General features: G+C 26.7%; 1 protein-coding gene across 1 annotated transcript; it reads left to right on the forward strand.

Moving 5' to 3' along the window:
• Positions 1 to 13,144: 13,144 nt before the first annotated feature.
• On the forward strand, positions 13,145 to 14,250 carry LOC124912511 (transcription repressor OFP1-like). Its single transcript, XM_047453147.1, has one exon. The coding sequence runs from the start codon at positions 13,209 to 13,211 to the stop codon at positions 14,079 to 14,081; it is 873 nt and encodes a 290-aa protein (XP_047309103.1). The 5' UTR covers positions 13,145 to 13,208; the 3' UTR covers positions 14,082 to 14,250.
• The last annotated feature ends 1,407 nt before the right edge of the window (positions 14,251 to 15,657 follow it).

Below are 15,657 nucleotides of genomic sequence, written 5' to 3' on the forward strand. Positions count from 1 at the left end.
TTTATTTTATGTGGAAAAGTTTCGTGAATAGTCTAAATTCATTGTGGAGATGATTATTTGATTAGTTTTTGGACGTCATTTGGTATACTGTCTAGCTATGTTGTATATTGAGCTTGCTTTTATTGATATATGTAGAAATGTTACACTTAAGGACATGTTTAATCATCGATCTAGTGGTTTCGCTAGTCAAAATAGATATAAAAATAGATTAAACATTATGGAGACTTCGGCCCATAATAGAATTTTACTTTTGTTAGGACAATTTTTTAGCGAATCAGATTGCGTCATGTAATTCCGTCGCAAATTCATTCTCCCAAATTATTTTCCAATCATTTCTCATAATCTATTATGTATCGTTTTTATATTTTTTTTCCATGTCATGTTGTTTTGCTCGTTTTGGTAAAATGTTTTTTTTTCATTTTTAATATACATAACTTTTATAAAAATATATATATTTATATATATATATATCAAAATTTTGTTAAAAACATGTTATTAGATTTAATGAATTTGTGGTAACCGATGTTATTTGACCCGGGTTTAGTCAGAATATGGCCTTTTTTTTTTCATTTGATTTGGGGTTTATTTGAAATATGTTCTTTTATCATTTTACCGATATATTAAGAAGAATAACATCTTAAAATTTAATATTAACTATTTAAAATAAAAATTTAATATCATAAAAATATTATCAAATGTCATAATGAATTATTATATTTATAATTTATGGCGATTTTTTAAAGATTTCATTGTAAAAATTAATTATAATTAATTAATTTTCATTTATTATCAAAACAAAATAATTTATACATTAATGTGTATTGACAATATCTAAATGAATCTTAGATTTTACTTGCTTACTAATGTTAACATGAATTAATAGTTAATTTGACTAAGTTAATAACCGTGATTTGTTCAACTAATTTTAACAATAATTGTAATTAAAAGAAAATTCTCTATCATCAAATTCAATAATGTATCAATATCAACAATTTTTCGAAAGCTTGGTAAATAAATTTATGCGCTTAACTAAAATAAAATGTAAAAGACAAAACTAATAGAATTGAATTTCAAATACTTAAAATAATTTATTTGAGGCTTAGAATATAAACAAATTATCATACATGTTGGAATAGTATTTTTTTTTTATTGGGAAGAGAGTTATTCAAGCAAAAAGTATTTGATGAAGACTAGTTATCTTTAAATTATATGTGAGGAAATTGTTTTTTTTTATTGCATTCAGCTATAGAATTTTGGAAATATTCAACAAATATTATAATACTTAATTCATTTTTATTAGTTACTCAAGCCTCTTGAAGCATCAAATGGGTCTCATAAAAAATATTATATTCTCCCAAATGATATCCAATTTGGGAAAGAAGTTTTAGAGAAAATAAAAATTTATTAATAATATTGGAGGATATGAATAATTAACTCGAATTTACTGAACTATTAGTCTCATAAAAAGTTAAAGAGTATACATTTCGTTTTAAAGTTTTAAAATGATAATATTCTCAAGGGAACCTCTATGAAACAAGGCCCAAAAGTCCAGTTATATTTTGAGCATAAATGGGATGGGCTCCATGAGAGGCTATTATGGGCAATTTTACATATGTAGGTTTTATTGAATCTCATAAAGATTTAAGAATTTGGCTTGAAAAATACTTTTTAATTATGTTTTAATAATAAATAAAACTGAATCCTTGAGATTTAATTCTTAGAATAAATAACTGGTATATAATTTGAGATGAAATTTTTACAAAGAATTGTGTAATTATTGTGACTTTTATAATTTAGAAATTATATTAATGCTACAATAGACTATATACAGGAGATATAATTAAGGGTGGATGGGTATAATATACCATAATTTTTTATTTATACTTTATATTTTACCGAAAATTTAGGTATATAAAAACTCATACATTTACCTTCAATTTGATATATCTTAATTTCTGTAAAATATCGGTATTATAATTTTCATACATAAAAAAACATAATAACATAAAAAAATAAATTAATATAGTTACTACTCAACGTTACACAAAATTAAAAATTAAAGATATTTATTATAAAATAAAATATTATTTTTAAAATTCAACATTTTTAAAAATTAGCAAAGGTTAAAAATAAAATTTAGTTTCAAAATTTAAAATTATTAAGAAAAAACATAAATATAGTCTTTAAGTTAAACTAAAATGAATACGAGAGAGATTCAAATCGATATTCAATATGTATTTGTAATTTTTTCTTTATTAATTGATAATATAATTCATGTTAGATAATAATAATAAATATTAGTTAATTTAGACTTAATTAATAAAAATTTCCGCTCTTTTAAATTTGTTCATTTTTATTGAACAATTTAAGGTCAATCACATGTAAGATCTTTTCATAAGTTGAATTTATCTCCTTTTAACCAATCATTTGTACACACCAATACTTCCACCATTTTAATTGCTCATAAAAAGATCAACTATCCTTTTACCAAATTTAAAAACAGATTCACAAGCAACCGTTGAAGATGACATTACAAAAATATCCTTAACAATAATTGAAAGGATTGATTACTTAGTTTTACTCATTTTCACCACACCAAGAGATTGAAAGTTTGGTTAAATCTTTTTTTTCAATCTTATCGTCTAAAGATAACATATATTGATTAATATTAGTATAATTATATTTTGATTTCGTTTAAGAAAAAATATGTTTATATAATTAAATTAATATTAAATCTATTTATTTCCTTTTATATATATATATATATATTTATAAATACTATTTTGGTATATCTCGATATACCAAAAATTTGAACATCTCATAAGTTTACCATACAAATAATTTCGGTATCGGTATCAATATCAATATCTTTTTTTCCGGTATATCTTAAAAATCAATATTTTCGATATATTGCAATACAGTATTTTCGATATACCTATAATATTGAGAATTTTTTTCACCCCTAGGTATAATGAGAAAAATAAGTATTTGTCTTATTCCAAGGCAGTCAATACTACAAAGTTATTTAATCAAGAATAACATCTCTTTAATTCTCTTTATTGTACTTAGTCCAAGTTATTTAAGATCATGGTCAAATCACATCGTGTTCTTCAACGCATCATTTCTTCCGCGGAGGATATCGTTCTAATCGTTAAGACGGATGAGGATATCAAACTTCATGTTACTCTCGACGCAACGGTGTTTGGTTTGATATACTTGACTATAACCAAAAACCTTCTTAGCATGATTCCGAGACTAGTATTCTAACAACAAAAAAATGCCTCTATGATTTATATTGATAAAGCATTGAACATTCACTTTATAACCAATAGGAATCCTATTTAACCTAAAGACATTCGATTCTTTGCTCAATTAGTTGAGATGTATCTACTAAACCCGAATATTTTACACTCTTATACTATATTCTTTTATAACAAGAAACTTTGTATAGTTCTATATCTCGTCAACCCACCTCCTTAATTTGAAAACAACTTCATTTGGTGGCGATAGGAGGAGTGATGAGGAAGAAAAATTTGGGAGGAAATGATGTGTCATGATTTCATTGGCTGGAAAAGAAAAAGAAAGTAGGAGAAGAGAAATAATTTTTTTTAGTTAATCAAATTGTGTCACGTCATTCTCTTTCACCTCCTCTTCCAAATTCTTTCTCCTTGTCATTTCTCGTGGCGATAATTGAGCCTAAGACGGCGATATGGGGATAAGCAATAGATAATATTGTTGTCCTATTCTACTCATAAAAACAAAAGCCCTCCAAACTAAAGAAAATAATGTTAGATTTTCTCTGAGCGGATGCTTTCACATGTTTTATATAACAAGTGCTTCTAAAAGGACAATGGTAGAAAATTCCAAAGTTACATTTAAATAGATGACATGAAAGGCCATTGGCTGCAGGTCCGATCCATTTGAATATGACAAATTATAGTGATAGAGCCCTAAAATTAATTTGGTCCTATTCAATTTCTCAAATTTCTACATTTTTCTAGATGATTAAAGCATAGCATGTGCATTTTCTCCCATTGTCTCTATCGAGACATCCTAGACAAAAGATCGGTTTGGGGACCAATTTTATCCATAGTCTCACCTAGATGTCATAAAAATTTCAGGGTTTCAATAATCATACGCGTCGACGACAAGATGAACTGCCAACCGGCTAACACATTCATAATGAAGTTTCACATCATGTAGTTTTAGTCTCAACCCTCATTGATCATCATCAAAATGTTTATATAAAAATATAAGGATGAACAAATGCTCAGAAAATATGAAAGTATATGTGAACATTTATTAGTTTGAATGAGGAGAAATGAAAAATCTAAGATGAATGAATTTAAAGGTAGTACTAAAAGGTGGCATAAACAATCTTAGGGCTAGTTGATACGAATAATATTCAGCCTATTCAAATTATTAACGTTGAGTGTGTTTGATACGATTAATCATTTCATTTGTTATAACTTATTTGTTAAAACTACTATAACAATTTATCACACAAATGTGACTTATTCATATTTATAAGCCGGATCAAACTAACCCTTATAATAAGTGGTCCAACCATCATGATGACTTTTTTGAAGACAAACAATAATATCCATCAACATTTGAATTTATATGCCTCCAGGCATTTTATAGAATTAATGATAACTTTTCTCTTATCTTGTTCAAGTTTGATTGCTCCACCTGATTTTGATTTTGCTAAATGTTGATACACTTTCATTCTTTCAGTTTACTAGTTTACTCGTTAATAGATGATGTAAGTTTGATTTTATTTATACGTAATAACTTATTAATCAATTTATTGCATAATCGTATGTTATTCACGCTTATAAGGCGAATGAAACTAACTATTGTATTTATACATGAAGGCATATATATAATTGGTTAAACATCAAGATGTTGTCCTGAATAGATGAGATCTTATATGTAAAAGAATAATTTCTCGTGGCAGACAATGGCATGAATATTGCCAATGCTCCACAACCATTACATTTATAGGATTAGGTAGAAATTGGGTGGTTATTAATGTCACAAAATGTTTTTAATTCTTAGTTGAAAGGCAGAATTAGGATTTGATTTCTAACCCGACTAAAAACCTTTTACAAAATTTATCCCGGTTATGTATAAAATATTTTGGATCACCCGACTACAATGTAGATAACCCATAAGGTAGATCCACTTATGGATAGTGGTGATTATGAGAATTTAGACTCCATAACCTATTGCAATGGAAATAGTTTGTTTATTTATTTATTTTTAAGAACATTACTAAATTATTTTAATGTTAATTAGGGTGATATTTTATTTTCTGTTTTTTAATCATGTTTATGTTTAAGATATTAGCTATGAGTTCAGTACTTTTACCACTTAAACAATATTAAATGATATTACATTGATATCAAGCCTTGTTTGGATTCCTTAAATCTTGCATAGATGATTAAGATATTACAGAATTAAAAAGTTTAAAAACAAAATAAAAGAAATGAATTGCATAGATGACCAAGACTAGAAGGACGATGACGATGGGAATCTCTCAACTTCCGGTTGTCTGATCTAATTCGGGCTTGCGACGAAAGCTTTAGGATTTAAGCGTCGGTCGTTCATGGTTTTTGTAGTCCTTCGTCATTTTTTGGCGTGATATATTTTTTTTGTCTAAGTATTTGTTAGAACGAAATGCGAGAGAAATAAACAGATTTAACGTGGTTCACCAAGATAAATTTTAATTACGATCACCCGTAAGATTGAATATTATTGAGAATATCAGAGCATAAATTAAATCATAATAGACTAATTAAGGTTATGACACGAGTTTATATAACACTCGGTCCCTCAAAACCCTAACATATACAAACTGGGACTGAAAACAATACTTTCAAAGCAAAAACTTCGACTTTTTAAAGTAACCGACTACACTTTTAAATAAGTCACATCTAGGTCAATACCAATATCTTGGCAAGAGTCTCTAAAATATTGTCACAATATTTTCTTAAATGTATTATGAAAACAAAATATCAGATTTTCTTTTGTGTCAATTTTTTTTTTCTATATCAAGATTATACGACAAGAAAAATTGTAATTTTCTATTGTTTAATATTCTATTTCTTTAACAAACCATTCATTCATGGCTACTCATCAATATTTTTAATTTATCTTTATATAACTTATGACAAGTAATGAATTTTTGAGATGATACCTAATGTTTAATTTATTATTATTAATTTTCACTATTTGATTACCATTTTCACATTTAAATAAATTAATAAAATGAGTTTTATAAATAATATACAATGGGTATCTATAAACATCGTTATGACATTATCTAATATTTATTCTAAAAAGTCAGTAAAATCGGTTTAAGAACTCATTCTCTTTTATAAGATTTTTGTGCACATTGATCTCTTGGTGTCCGTGACCTATCGGTTTTGTTTTCTCCTTCGATTATCTTTCATTCATTTAAAAAAAATTATTACATATTTTGTTTTGTTGTGTAATTAACGACTTTTATATTTTAATATTTTATAAACCATTCAAGAAAAACAAAAAGAGTTATATAAATAAAACAAAAGACCCTTGAATCATAATCCAAAAACAACTCATCACTTTCATATTAGACAACTTTGTCATTTTCATTGTCACGTTATACCAGTTTCAAAATAGGTCAAGATCACTATAGGCGACCCAACATAAGAATGGATGTGGAAAATAGTCATAGAGAAAAAGTTGTCATGGCTATTTTTGAAAAAATCTTGAAAATGAGACTAAACAAGAACATGAAAATCTAGAGTTTTTTGGTTTGGTAATTTTAATATTTAATTTATGAATTAAATGGCAATTAATGAGATGGTAGATCAGATAATAGACCTAATTTGATTAACGTAGAGCGTGTGTTTTTCGGCCTAAATACCAAAATGTTACAGGTTCAATTTCACCTTAAAACTCTTTAAGTTTCAACTCGTTGAGTTTCAACTCTTTGAGTTTCAACGGAATCTGTCATATAAAACAGTGTATTTTGTCTTTAATTTGAAAAAAACATTATAACAAACTTTGAAAAGATAAATATTTAGTGGGTTTTATTAATAAAAGAAAAATAATGATTATAATAATAAAGTTGATGAGATGTTAATAAAAGTCCGTGACAAAAGAAGGAGGAAACGTGTGTGGGAAGTTGCGAGAATTTCTTGTTCATTGAAATCCAGCGATTGGAGATGACATTACATTGCAGCTGGATAACCGGAACCTTTCTTATGCCTTGTCAAATACTTCTCATAAATAATATTTACCTTTTTTTTCATAAAATTATTTTCAAATAAGTATAAACAAATAATACTCAAAATTAAGTAATACCCAATGTATTGTCACCTGCATTATGATGGTTAGAAATATATGAAATAAGTAATGTTGCATCTGACATTTTCTAATTTTTTTTATTTTATAGTGATTTTTGAGAAGCGTTTATAGAGACGGTGAACTCGATTAGTCTGAGATAATGAAGCTCTATCTCGCTTATCTTTTGGTGCACCATTTGACATAAAATGAACCGTAAAACGTTTGATGAATATTGTCCGTCTAATGCGTTGACAATCTGTGATGTTTCATTGGATGAACAAGTTGAGATAGTCGGAAACTAATTGATTTTGTTAATAACTTCGTGCTCAGTAGAATTTGGTTTCTTCTTTGTCCCACTGAGAACATTCTAATGTTTTTCTCTCAATCTTTTAATAATATTGTTGTCATTAAACTTAAACGCTCTTAAAAAAATAATAGATCAGGAGTATAGTGTTTTTTTAAGATCAACATGTCTATTTATGCCGTAAGTTAATTTGATTCTTTCCAAATGTTTTTTTAAAAAAAGTTCTTATATTAAGTTCATGTCTCCATTGTTTTTTTTTAAACGTTTATGTTAAAACATATTAACTCTAATTTATGGTTCATTATCTTGAAGTGTAAAAAATTATTATATTATATTGTAATGTTTTGTTTTGTTGTACTTAAATTAATTCTAATTTTAATTTTATACTTATCTTTTACCAGAAAAAAAAAAAAAACTATAATTGAAGTAAAATATTATAATATCTTATTAAAACAACACTAACTAAGTTTATGACCATATTATATGTTCTAGATTTCAAGTTAATGTTCTCTCCGCACATTTTTGCATGCAAGGAAATATCATTTGGGCTAGTATTCATACAACCATTCATTCAACCAAACATATGATTATAATCGATACAAGGAAATTGACACAAACGTAAGTCACTGTAAGATACGACTAATTACGTCGAAGTTGACACTTAACTTCTTGTGAAATTCGGGGTTGTGAACCATAACTAAAATGCCACCATTTTCCCAGTTGACTTTGCTCCTTCCTTTGACTCTTTCCACGAAAAAATTCTGATAAAATATATGTCTCATAATTTCAGAAAATATTCGCAACAATGTCTTTAAGAATATTGATAGTCAATCGAACTCAACATGCATAAAAAATAAACTTTATAGCCCAATATTCAATTTTATTTTTGACCTTCCAAGATAGATTCTAAAGAGGGTTCATTCTTTGATGCTAACGATATTGCATAGTCGCGTTTTGTCTTTGTATTAATTCCGATAAACATACATGTTAAATAGTCATATGATGTTAGTAAACATTGAAAGGGTTTACTTTAATGTTAACCAACATTTTTTAGAAGGTAATTGATATTAAATTCAAATAAGAGTTACATATGAAACATTAATTAATAAATAATATAAAATAACGTTTATAAAATCAAAATCAATAATTGATGATCTATATATTAAATTGCAAAAATTAATTTACAAAATAAAACTCCAATCCAACTCATTTGAGTTCTTGAATAATAATTGTTGAAACAGAACAAGTCGAATGAACCAATGAAACGGTGTCAGAAGAATCTTTATCAAAGATTTTGAGCGGCTGTAAATATTATTCTTAGTCGAGGGTTAATAAACAACACCGAAAAAAGTCATGCCAAATAAAAATTGACAATCTACATATATGACCGAAATAGTGAGAAATTCATACAAGAGGACCTGTAAGAGATCCTCCATATGAAAAATCAAATCAAGTAATTTTTATTGAAAAAATAAAAAATAACTCCATGTCTGATTATTTCGCCTCCTTTGTTGCTAAGAAGGGGATGAACACAGACTCGAGAAATGATCACCAACACAATCGAAGGGTATAAGCAATAGACAACCCCCAACAATTGAGAGTATTATTCGGACTATAAAAATTCGAGACGGAAAAACCGATTCGACTAACTAGGATGCCGAACCGAATAAAACGCAATATCAACTAAAAATTGAGTGATGAAAAAAAACAAGGCACCCTCCAATATTAATAAAAACTTTCGTGACCAATAAAATTGGATATATCACCTCCTCTGAAGTTTATTTAGTAAGCTATAATAAGAAGTGATATATCATTATTTAAACCAAATACAATCAATTTCATAAAACAATTAGAGACTTTAATATATAAATAAATAGATTTGATGAAAGTGGATCTTTTTGTTTTTTTTTTTTCATTTACAACCTTTAAGGAAATCTCCAAGCACTCTATTGATACCAACAATAAAATAACTATAAACACACATTGCATCCAATTAATAAAACTAATAGAAAATTAAAAATTACTGAAGAAGTCAATAATAACTAATTTCCAATTAATCAAATCAAAACAGTGTTATGCTTTCTATAAAAAAAAATATTATTTATTCACTTTTGTAAACTTGTTGAGGATACAACTTTATAATCCCTATTTTAATTTTAATATAAAATAAAATAGTAATTTGTTTCTATATATGGTCCTTCAACAACAACCAACTGGTTAATTTTTAAAGCATAACAATAAAAATAAATGATTATTATTGAGTTTAAAAGTATTAATTATGTCTAGTTCAATTTTGGACTATTCTAATAACCCAAATTAAATTAAACATTACTTCACTTCACTTATTATCCATAAAATTAATCAATTTATTAAACAAAATACTAAAAAATTATATATATATATATATATATATTTCAAAATCATCCTTCATTAACATTTTGTGAAATGCTTGCGGATCTCCCTTTTCCTTTTTAGATTATTTCAATAACTCAAACCGAAAGCCCCAAAAGAATGAATAGAATTATAACTATAAAATTCAAATATTCTTACATTGTTCTTTCAAATAATTAAAAGTATTAAATATAAAAATAATTTAATTATTTAAACTAAATAATTTCAAGTATCCCCTAGTTATAATTTTGGTTTTCTCTAAAAATCAAATTTTCTATTAAAAAAACACATAAAATATTAAGAAGCTCCTTGTCCTTTGTAGCCAAAAAAAGAAAAACCTCATACTATCTGAATCTGACAATTTGTATTATTTTGTCAACATGTCCATATTTAACCAATTATACAGTTCCAACTCATCTTTCTCTTTTTTAAACTGATCATTACTTACAGCTTCTTTTATGTTTGGGTTATTCCGGGTGTTTTCAGCTTATTATCAGTAATATTTTGTTTGAAAAAAAATATTTATAATGTAATTTTCTACTTAAACTTTGTAAATATAAAGAAAGAATATTCTGGTATTTCGTTGGATTGATTAATAAATAATTGAAAAAATATATATAACCACATAGATGGATCTATGCAATGGACATATTCCTAAATTACAAATATGACATTATTTATAATTTTTTAAATTTTTTATTTTAATACATTTTCTTTATTTAATTAAAAAAAAAGAGACAAAATTTATCTTTATCCACTCTTATTTTATTCATAATTTTTTAATTATTTTTAAATTTCACACTAATTTTTTTTAAAGCTTACCGTAATTCAAATTCTTAGATTCGTCCCTATATAAATATAGATGTGTTTTTTTAAAACCCCAATATCAGACTAGCTTTATAAAAAATCCAAAACAAACATATTTATTATCATTAGATTTTTGACCTCTTCTTCTAAATTTTAATATTTTTCTTATTATTAAAATTAAACAAAAATAATTTTTTTATGTTAATGGTTTCAACCACCGTTAATTTATTATTTACCTAAAAATTTATAAATAAATAAAATATTCATTTCACTAATTTACCCTTCTTTATTTGAAATTCGATAGTTAAATTAGTGATATTGATATTTTATTTATTTATAAATTTCACGTAGATAATAAGTTAACGGCCATTTAAAACCGTCAATACAAAACCTCATTTAAAAAAAAAAAAAATTGAAATTCCAATGGATCTAAATAAAGAGCCCAGATTTGACAATTTAACCATATAATAATATCAATTAATTATTTAATAAAGAAATATATCTTTTTAAAATCATGTATTCCACAAATTTTAAATAAACAAGTTTATTTTAAAAAAAACCACTACCCAATTAGCTTATAAAAAAGAGAGAAGAAGATGACCTCCTAAAAATAATCAAAACCTCTAATATTTTTTTACAAATTTTAAAGAAAACAACAGAAGAAAATAAAAAAGGAAAATCACATACATTTAGTTAGGAAATTGTATGAATTATATACCATTAGAGACTTGATTACTTATTCCTATGAAACAGGGTTTTCCATGACCATATTCCTTAGGGTTTAGGTTTTAAATTAAATCATATGAACTTCTCATACCCCTTCTCCTCCAAAAATTATAACAAGGAATCCTATCTTCCTTAATTAACCATCAAAATGACTAAATAACAACTTGAAATAAAATGGAATAAATCAAAATTCCACAGAAACAAGCCTAAAATCTTGGCGTGTTCCTACATTGGGCATGGGAAGAACAACTCCGGTTGCTGTCGTGTTGTTGAATTGAAGTGAATGATGATTTTTAGGTGTGTCGAATAAAATGATCAACAACTTTATTAACCCACTTTCAATTACGGGTACGAAGCGTGAAAAATACAATTTCATTAAAAAGGAAATTTCATAAATCTTTGAAATTTAATTACACATGGTAACAAAAGTGGAAACAAAATGTATTAATAATAAAAAAAAGAGTGGATGACTCCTAATGTCGATTACTTTTACTGTCTAGTGAATAACTTGGCTAGAATGAAAAACAAAAGTATTCAAGAACAAATTCGTTCCATTAAGATTCTATGTACCTCTTTTATCACTATTTTGAAGGAGATTTGAAATGAGCTCAATTTAACCCTCAATAACTTCATTTCTCTAACTTCAAAATCAAACCATTACAATAAAAGTTATAATATTAGTTAAAAATGAGTTAATCACAAAAGAAAACAATATACAATTCAAAACAAACAAAAACATTCAATATTCAAAATCATTTCTCTCAACCAATTCAATTCAGTGTTAACTTAAATCTTAATGGTTATAATTATCCTAATTAAATCATAATTTAATGTGCCGAAAATTAAAATCTGGCGGAAGCGTACCTTAATTAATCGCATGAATCTTCTCTTTCCTTGTAATAGAAAAGTCTTTAATCTCTTTATCTTTAACTTTCTTTATGTGGAATGGTTATTCCATTTGATGAGTGAGTCAATAGTTTTCTCTCTCTGTTGATGTTGATGGGAACACAAAGGAGAATTGACCGTACTTCAAATAGGGACCATTACCATTACATAAAACCAATATTAAGTTAATTATTATAGTTAGGTAATTTCTAATTTAACCCCTTCAAAAATTAGAAATTCTACTCAGACATCCTCACTTTATATTATGACAAATACACTCATAAGGCATAAACTTAATCACATTAGATCATATTATTTTGGCTTATATTAAATATGACAATTGTACAATTATTTATTATACTAAGTGACTCTAAAAATTTCAACATTAATATCTTTATCATAGTCACATATTATGAAAATGGTCTATCATTATAATTTTCCTATTAATTTTTACTATCATATTATTTTTTACTATCATATCTTACACAAAGCTAAGATTTTTTTTAATTCTTTTTTCTCTACTAATAGAATTCTCTTCATTGATTCCACAAAATATGAAAATCAATATTCTCATTAAAATGATTACCCCTTCATCTTTGTCCCAAATCTTAAAAGTTCAAGGGCTTATTTGATCTTTCTTCATTATTTCTATATATTTCTCACTTATCTTGCCTCCTTGAGTAGAGTTGAGCATCACTCTACCTCATTAGACCTCCCTCGTCTATATTTCTCCTCCCAAATTGGCCCAAACCATTACACTATGGGTGGGCGCAAGTTCAAACTATCAAATATGATCCCTATAGCTTGGTTCTATAAGCTCAAGAATCTAAACAAATCAATGAATCAAAACCCTAATCACTCCAAACCCAATAAACATCATTCTTCTTCCTCCTCATCTTCATCATCATTAATAGTAACAAATTCCTCTCATTCTTCAGGGTTATCCTTATCATCATCAACATCATCTTCACTATCTGTTGTTCCTCAACAAACCCATCTCTCCCTCAATAGAACTTCTCAATACTTCAAAAGAGACCTCATCACATCTCTGCCCTCAAAATCCTCCGACACCCAATCCATGGATTCTCCAAGAAAATTTTCCAGACGCAGGCGAATAAACAGAAGAAACAGAGTATCATCTCCTCGCCGGAAGAACCCAGTTGCTCCTACCGATGATGACAAATCACTAATCTTGAAAGATTCCAACTTTGGTAAGTTGCTAAATGTTGAACTTCCTCCAATTGTAACAAAAAAAGTTGAAATAAAGAAGACCCAAGTTGGAATATCATCGGAAAATGTCATGAATTGGTCAGTTAGAAGACTATCTGTAAGTTCACCGAAGATGAAGGAACAGGGGAAGAAGATGAAGAAGAAGAAGGATCGGAGAAGTGGGTCAAGGCTGTCGGGGAGTTTCGCGGTGGTGAAATCGTCGGTAAATCCGAAGAAGGATTTCATGGAATCAATGGTGGAGATGATTGTTGAGAATGAGATTGAAGGATCAAAAGATTTGGAAGATCTTCTTGTTTGTTATCTTCAATTGAACTCAGATGAGTATCATGAACTTATCATAGCTGTGTTCAAGCAAATCTGGTTCAGTGTTGCAGATAACAGATTGAAGATGAAGAAGAAGTAATTAGGAGTAACTTTAATTGTTTATTGTTATGTAATTTAAGTTACTATGAAAAATGTTACTCCCTCTACCAGGTTTTAATGTAAGTTAATATAATGTTTAATGTAATATTATGTTTAATTAAGGTAAATATAATATAATATAAATATATTATTGATATTAGTTGAAAATATTTACTTTCAAATATATTATCTACAGGTTAATCATTATGAATCATATTTGAAAGTTAAATTTGGTGGTAAAAACAAATAAAAATGTTTCCATTTAGAGATATCTTAAAAGTTTGTTTGATGTTGAATTATTTAGAATCTTTATTTGGTTTTTAAAATATATATATATTATTTGATAAAAAAAAAGTAAGTTATTTTAATTTTTAATTAGTCAAATTATTACATTTTTTATTTATTTAAATTTTATACAAGTAATTGTCTTTTAATTAAGCGATTATTTTTAATCGTAAGAAGTTATAGCATAACTTTTGTCACTTAAACAAAGAGAAAATATTAATTTTGTGATTATAGTTACTTAGGTTATGTTTTCATGTTAATTTTTTTTTTCAATTTTGTTAAGGATTTAATTTACTTTTCAATAATCTTTGTATCACCTTCACTTAAGAATTGATTTTTATGGAAATTTCGTCCCATAATAGAGTTTTACCTTTGGTGTAACGCAATCAAATATCACGGTTTGAACAAGATATTATGCGTTAGTAAGATATTGATAGATTTTATGTGAGACATTGCTATAAATTGTTCGCTAAGATGATTCCATATAATTTTTATTGGAAAAATTTTGGAAGTCAAAGATTATATCTAATATCTCGTTATTTGGATGAAGCGTTATTCATGATGAAATTCTAATGGATGATATGTGCATGAAAAAATATTGTATTATGGTAAGTCGAAAATGTCACAAAAATGTTGAATCGACAACTCACTTACTTTTGCATTGTCTAGGGGTGACTAGTATTTGAAGTTTTTTGTGAAGTATTACTGAGATTCATTGGGTGATGCCCGAGTTTTTAGGTAGTTACTGAGAAATTTGGATTGATGCGATTGATATGGCAGGTCTACATAAATGGGTTACCGTCCCAATTATTTTTTGGTGGATTATCTGGTTTGAGGGAAATCGTCGAACTTTCAATGGTGGTAGTCGTCCGATGCGTATCATTCATAATATTATTATTGTGACGCTTTCTGATATTAGTTTAGGAAAACTAGTAAATTATATCAGGGAGTTAATCTTCTCGTGGATTTATGAGCTCGATAATTTATTGAGTACCGTTTTTTTTTCTTATTTCTTATTTTTTTCCTTTTCATGTCATGTTTTGTCGGTGTGGTGTGCTTAAACGTTTTTTTTTTCATTTTTAATATACACATACTTTTTCTTTTTTTAAAAAAAAAAAATCTTCATATTATCCTTCTTATATCACTTATATTGATTTGGAAACAGATTATTTCACTTAGTTTTCACAATCCTCCATTTCTTAAGAATACCATGATTAATATTATTATAATTATTCTAACTTATTCCAATCTCAACAAGTAAAATGTATTTAAGTATTTAATTATCACCTCTA

The sequence above is a fragment of the Impatiens glandulifera genome, chromosome 8, assembly GCF_907164915.1.
Source record: "Impatiens glandulifera chromosome 8, dImpGla2.1, whole genome shotgun sequence".
NCBI classification, from domain to species: Eukaryota; Viridiplantae; Streptophyta; class Magnoliopsida; order Ericales; family Balsaminaceae; genus Impatiens; species Impatiens glandulifera.

Excerpts from the sequence above, each read along its gene's own strand:
- LOC124912511 (XM_047453147.1), top strand. The coding sequence starts at position 13,209 with ATGGGTGGGCGCAAGTTCAAACTATCAAATATGATCCCTATAGCTTGG.